Source organism: Gymnodraco acuticeps, unplaced genomic scaffold, assembly GCF_902827175.1.
Source record: "Gymnodraco acuticeps unplaced genomic scaffold, fGymAcu1.1, whole genome shotgun sequence".
Taxonomy (NCBI): domain Eukaryota; kingdom Metazoa; phylum Chordata; class Actinopteri; order Perciformes; family Bathydraconidae; genus Gymnodraco; species Gymnodraco acuticeps.
The window spans coordinates 27,531-34,401 of NW_022991386.1; the positions used below are offsets into that span (position 1 = coordinate 27,531).

Below are 6,871 nucleotides of genomic sequence, written 5' to 3' on the forward strand. Positions count from 1 at the left end.
TCTGATAACCTCAGCTCAGTGAGGTAAAGGCACACCTTTATATGATCATTATAGTTATAAACAAATAAGAGAATAGGTGAAAAACAGGTATGAAATACTATATGACAGTACAAAAAAGTTGTTATTAATAAACAAGAATACAGTTTGAAAGGGGAGTGATTTGTAAAATATCCATAAAGAAAAAGAAAATCTACTTACAGTTCTGTTTCATCTGGGTGTTGAGAGATGTATCCATAGAGCTCCTAATGTTGCTCTCAAAGTGCACCAGATTGATGCTTTCAACTTCAATATTACACAATATACACCACAACCATGCACGCGCGAGTCATAGTAAGTGTAAGTGTCTGCAGTTGTGGGGGGGGGGGGGGGAGTGCCAGCTAAAATCTTGCCTAGGGCAGCAAATTGGTCTGGGCCGGCCCTGCTCACAACAACGTCATACAGACATACATAAAGCAGCGACTGTATTCGCCATGACACAGACAGTCTGTGGTTTGTATGTTTAACTTTTGTCCAGTTTCTGAACAGATATGAGGAGCTGTGATCGCGTTAACATTTACAATTCATTATTTTCAATGGGGTATTTTTAGACAATTTCTGCGTTGGGGAGGAGAGTAGAGCTGTGTTGTGTTTGGAGGAGGGACTTCATCATTTAAAGAAGTAACAAGTTCCTGGTTGGCCAGTAAAGAAAGACAGTCAGTGGTAAACCATCAGAGTCTCAGCATGAAAGTCTGTCACACTTTGATCTGCTTCTTCTTCCTCTTCTGTGAGTACATCACTTTATTTTCATCTCAGTAATTTCATAGTTTTCTTTTTAAGTATGTATTAAGTTAATGCAAGGCTCCAGCAGTACGAGTTGTTCAAATATTCCAAAGTTAGGCTTTTTAGTATGCAACCAATGACCTAAGCTTCAAATGTATGCTTCACTTCCTCAAACTAGTGTACCTCATCATTAAAATCAGTTATCATCGTCTTACTGAATGAGTAAAACTAGAAGTCATAACGACTGATTTGTAAAAGAATGTACATGCTTGTTTTTACTGCTAATGATTGTTTTCATAATCATTTAATCTGCAGAATATTTTCTTGATTAATTTATTAATCTTTTGATTTGTATTCTTATATATACACGCCGCTAAGGTTAACTTTTATTATATTTGTGTCTTATATCTTTTTAAACATGTTTTACTTTGCGATGAATAAAGTATACATCTATCTAATTGTTTTTGTCAAAGTGTTGTGGACATAAACAATGCAAGATGATGTACTATTAGGATTTGCGTTAATGTAGCTTAAAGTTACAGATGGAGACTTCATGTAGTCTTTGTGTCTAAAGGATAAATGTCTCAGACCGAACGGTCACATTAACCTGCAGTGCTGATGGTGATCTTCAGTCAGGCTGTGGTTTAACTCTGAGGATCTGTGTTCATGTGAAACAGGAAGTGTTGTCATCAGACTGCAACATCCTACAGGAAGTACTGATCACTAATAATGATGGTTTATCTTTTGTTCGTCTTTTGTTCAGCTCTGCAGGATGGAAGCACCGGTCTCGTCAGTGCCCAACTCCCTGTCTATTCAGTAATTGAAGGAGAAAATGTCACAGTTGAATGCTCCTTTGCTTCTTCTAGAATCAGGAAGTTCTTCTGTAAGGAACCATGTAGACAAGAAGACATTCTCATTGAAACAACTGATGCCTCAGCTCAGAGTGGCAGATACAGCATTGATGATAAAGATGGAGGTTTTTTTGTCAGCATCACTCAGCTGACCAAGTCTGACTCAGGACGCTACAGGTGTGGTGCGGGAATATCTTCGACACGGACTTCAGTCAAGGATATTGAGATCATCGTTGTTGATGGTGAGTTTTACTAAAAACTGGATCTTCTTCCTTGTCTTAATAATAGTTGTACCTTTTCACCATTAACTCATCTAAATCCAACATGTCTTCTGAAAGTAACTGATAAACCGAAACACGTACACATACAAGTGTATTTGAATATTATTGTTTAAAACATTATTGATGAAGAATTTAATACCAGGGGCACGAGCATATTCACTGTTGTTTGTGTTCTTATCTGAATGAAGTAGATCATATGGCCGCTCTGTGTTCTGTTAACAAGTAAGACAATTAGTAATAGATTGAGATCAATAGACAATAACTGAACTGGTGGTTTGTGGCTGCGGTCGGGCTTTAAAGGAATACTTTACCCCCAAATTACCATTTTCAGATCATGAATTTGATAGCTGTGTCTAGCGTGACTCCACGGTGAACAAAGAATCCCAAAATGGAGAAAAGTCTTAAAGAATGTGAAATTAATTAGGAACTGGAGGCCATATTTAACAACAGCCAAAATATATTACAAACATCCATTAACCAACTCTAACACAACTAATGCTGTATAATCCAAATGTCATTTACTGTATGCTCAGTACTTCCCTAAAACATGCATTCTGCTTAAACCTCACCATTTAAAACATTTCTTCAGAAAGAGACGAGCTCCTCTTTTCTCAAGAACAGTTAATGCAGAAGTGTTTAAGTCATGTTTTAGGGAAGTAATGAGCATATGAATTCCAGCTGACTCAGGGTAAATCATAATAACAAATTATACTTTCAAAATAAATTTCAACAAAAGTTCACATATTTAATTATCAGTTAACTTTAATCGGATACTGTTTATAATAAAAAATTACAAAGCCAATGATTTATTAAGACGTTCAAATCTAATATAAATTCAAAATATAATGATATCAAATCCAACTGAAATAAAATAATAAAGAATTTCAGCTAAAAAGCCATTTCATTAAGTTGTTGGACTGGATCAAGTTTAAATATACAAAGTTATAGATAGTGAAACTACGATATGTAAACTACAAATAGTAACTATTGATTTGTAATTGTTTTCAACAGCAAAACTTGATGGTGATCCTTCTGCAGAAAAAACTATCGATGCTAGAACTGGAGGGAATATTGTAGTTGAATGCTACTTTACTCGCGCTCTGGTCAACATGTACTTCTGCAAGGAGGAATGTAAAGGAGAAGACATTCTTATTGAAACAAATAGTAACACATATTTGAAAGACAGATACAGCATCAGATATATTGAAGGGAATCCAACAGGAGTGTTTGTGTTTGTGAGCATCAAACAGCTGACCCAGTCTGACTCAGGACGGTACAGGTGTGGTCTGGGCAGAACTAACTCACAAGATCCATCCCAGATGTTTGTGCTCAACGTCACTGATGGTGAGTTTCTGCTTCATAATGAAAAAGTTTGTTCATGTCTCTGAAGACAGTTTTCAATTAAACTAAATTCAATAGCTTTATTAGTATGACCATAGTTACATACAGTATTTCCAAAGCTCTGTATAGATGCAACACCTATACACAAATACATACATATAAACAAACTGCTGCCTTTTTCACTGAAAGCTGCTAATATTTTAAAACCAATTTAAAAGAGTTCAGCTGACAGACAGACACAGAGGAGGATCTCATTTCTCTCATCAGGACTTCTTGCTTATTTTTGTTCACTGCGCTGACCACTTCTACTCCTTCATCACCCGTCTCATCAGCCTCTACAGAAACATCAAACCAAAGTGAAAGCTCCATGAAAAGAACTAAAGTTACATCCACACTGTGTTTAGTAGATACAGTTTAAACAACACATTCTTCCATCATATTGTTCTATAACTTTTCTACAATCAGAACCTTTACATTTTAATTTGAATCTTTCAAAACACATAACAAAGTACATTTTAAAATGCTGAACCTTGAAATCAGTAAAGATTTACTCTATTTTACAGTATATGGCAAATACTGTTGACCTGTTGTCTTCCCCTAAAGATAACCTGTCCCCCCCCCCTTGAAAAACAAAATGGATTATGGGTACTCAAGTGTTAGATGTCATTGTTTACATTTAACTCTTCAAACAACCACAGGTGTGATCCTGTATGTATCTCTGACTCTGGGAGTCCTGGTCATCGTGTCCTCACTGTCTGTGCTGGTATTCTGCAGGAAGAGGATTTGTAAAGACAAAAGTGAGGAACCAGGTAACACACACACACGCACGCACGCACACACACACACACACACACACACACACACACACACACACACACACACACACACACACACACACACACACAAAAAACATGTCTCACTGAAAAGTTGTCCGTTTTCTTGACCTATATTAACTTTAAAAGCAGACGCACAATTCTAAAAATAACTTTCTCACACAAAATGTCCATCCCCCAACACCAGATTGGGGGTACGGATATTCATTTAGAGCATTCAAAATAACCCAACTGCTGCTCAGTCTAAAAGTTTTGTTATCACTGGTTCTTGTAGAGCGACAATCCTTCAGTTGTTGCTAGGAAACAGATGCTAGATTTATGCTATGTAAGTTGCAACATCGCAAACATAGAACATGTTAGTATCAATGCAACTACACAATAATACGATTTAAAAAAACAACAACATACATTTAAATCTATTTCACACCTGACTGCAAATCAGTCTATCTACAAAACTTATGCCATTTATAAAAATAAGCTTTTCAACAGACACAAATGTAGAGAGCTAAGAGGATAGCTTCCTCTATTTTGGAGACTCAGTGAAGTCAGATCAGAGGCTTTTTTTAAAAAGTTAATATGCATTTTAGAAACATGCAGCCATAGCTTGTTAATCTTTTTCATTTAAACTTTATTTGATATACTTATTCAATTTTCTTTAGTAATTTAAATTTGGCAGGGTGGTTAAAATATACTGTATATTCTGTTGTTTACAAACTCAAAACACATCCATGCATCTTGTTTTACTCAGATCTTAATTGTTGGCCTAAATATTGGTTCAAATGGGGAATGTGTGATGTCATGTGAGTCTTTTTCTCAAAGTACTGTTGTGTTTTTCAGAACCTCATGAGGAAACACAATGTGCTTCTGCACCAGAGGTGAGTTTGAGAAAATATAAGCATCATATTAATTCATTCTTCTGTAAACCAACAACGTGTACAAAGATCTGTGTGAGATCTCCTGGGGAAATCTCTTCAATTTACACTCAATAAACTCAACCAAATTGAGCCAAAACCAATTATTACTACTATGTTGTTGCTTCAGCTAGTTACAAACTACAGTAAGGATAAACAAGTTATACAATATTGTCTGCAGTAATATAATACGTGTAAATATGAAAAAATACCTAAACAAATGCAACTTCTTTTTGTTTTGATGACATTACTTCATAACAAGTCCAGTTGTTTGTTTTGCTCTGTTTTTAAAAACACATTTAATCAAGCAATGCTTTTCCCTCCAGGCTGAAGACGACCCGAGTCAACACACCTACTCTGAGATCATACTTGTCAGCGTCGGCTCGTCCCACGGCGGTTTCCACGGTGACGCTGAGCGTGTTATCTACTCTGTTCCTCGGGTGGAAGCTAGCTCTGATGAGCCCCCTCTGTACTCTACTGTTAACGACCCCCAATAACTCTCACAGTCTGGCAGAAGAAGCTGGTGTGGATTAAGCAGCCGTGTAAATATTCTGAAACAGAGAGATGTTTGTCGGAATATGTAAGATTATTTAACCCTTTACTTATTTCAAACCTGCTTTGAATGAAATCATGTGATGATCTGATTATTATTTGTTCTGACGTCAGAAAAGGGGTGCTCCGCCTATCAGGGGAATGAGAGACCGCTCGAAAGCGCTGGAGACGCTGTAGTACATAGGCCAGGCCTGTAAGTGGCGCTGTAGTCTGCCACAAAAGCAGCGAAGAAGACTTCTCACAGAATCAGCCCTTGCAAAAACAGGGCTGGAAAAGAGCATATAGAGCGAAATGAGGCATGGCTAAAATGCATGATCTGTTTGGTATTTTGAAAAAAAAAATTCACAGACATGTTTTGTATAGGTATGGCCCTACAATATATGTTTCAAATATAGCATGATAGGTCCACTTTAAAGTTAGCAGATTAGCATTAGGTATTTTTGCTTTACAGTTGACTATTTTGGTCAGAAATATTTAATTATAGCGGAATATAAATAAATAGATATGAAACTATATTACTTCAACCAGGTGATGTGGTCAGTACGGGATACAAGAGGCCACTCGCACACATGTTTAATCCTTACGACTTGTTTGTATTGTTTTATACTGTACATATATATATTTGGATTTATACCATTTTTATGGGGTTTTATTTTTTATATTGTATTTTATATTCGACCTCTTCCTGCTCTGTACTCTGGATAATTTCCTCGGGATAAAAATAAAACATTTCTGAAATGGGTAAATCGTCACATGTTCAATCAGGAGAGACGTGATGTATGGAATACATATTTATTATCGGTCACATTATATAAATGAAACATAATGATGACAGTTTATAACAAGTGAATGAAATGGTGTTTTGGCGATTAGGCCCAGGTTTTGTAGGATATCAATCGGGAAGGGAAGAACCGTTTCCGATCAACCCCCCTGGGTCTAGACACTGGTGGTGGTGATAAGTGGTTAGGTCCGGTTGGAAGGGAGAAGGTTAAGCTTGGCCCTGAGTTGAAAGCAGGAGGCGAAGGGGTGGAGGAGGGTTGCGCGACACCTGGAAGACAGCTGATAGGAAAGGGGAGAGCATATATAGAGGGATTAACAGGTGCGATAACTAGGCTTGTAAATGGAGGGTGGTGATAGGTTAGCTGAGGAGTGGCGCTCCCTGTCATTTAGTGCAGGGAGCGAGTATTGCCATGACGTGCAATACGGAGTGATAGGTCTTCCTGTCTGAACTTGCGCTAAGCTTCATTTCAATCAGGAGAGACGTGATGTATGGAATACATATTTATTATCGGTCACATTATATCAATGAAACATAATGATGACAGTTTATAACAAGTGAATGA

At 37.1% G+C, this 6,871-nt stretch overlaps 1 protein-coding gene across 2 annotated transcripts; it reads left to right on the top strand.

Annotated features, from left to right (window-relative positions):
• The first annotated feature begins 698 nt into the window (after positions 1 to 698).
• Positions 699 to 6,274, top strand: LOC117563159 (polymeric immunoglobulin receptor-like). 2 transcript variants are annotated; one of them, XM_034241337.1, is made up of 7 exons: positions 699 to 763; positions 1,523 to 1,852; positions 2,903 to 3,235; positions 3,565 to 3,615; positions 3,931 to 4,029; positions 4,903 to 4,940; positions 5,303 to 6,274. In XM_034241337.1, the coding sequence occupies exons 1-7, from the start codon at positions 721 to 723 to the stop codon at positions 5,471 to 5,473; spliced, it is 1,065 nt and encodes a 354-aa protein (XP_034097228.1). In that variant the 5' UTR covers positions 699 to 720; the 3' UTR covers positions 5,474 to 6,274. The 2 variants fall into 2 exon arrangements, with proteins under 2 accessions (XP_034097228.1, XP_034097227.1); XM_034241336.1 differs by having other exon boundaries at positions 3,931 to 4,041; positions 5,303 to 5,620.
• Positions 6,275 to 6,871: the final 597 nt, after the last annotated feature.

What these genes read in the sequence shown, in the direction of transcription:
- LOC117563159 (XM_034241336.1), top strand. Translation starts at nt 721, where the DNA reads ATGAAAGTCTGTCACACTTTGATCTGCTTCTTCTTCCTCTTCT. An exon ending in TGAGATCATCGTTGTTGATG is followed by an intron (nt 1,853 to 2,902) that starts GTGAGTTTTACT and finishes TGTTTTCAACAG; the next exon opens with CAAAACTTGATGGTGATCCT. An exon ending in TGTGCTCAACGTCACTGATG is followed by an intron (nt 3,236 to 3,564) that starts GTGAGTTTCTGC and finishes CCGTCTCATCAG; the next exon opens with CCTCTACAGAAACATCAAAC.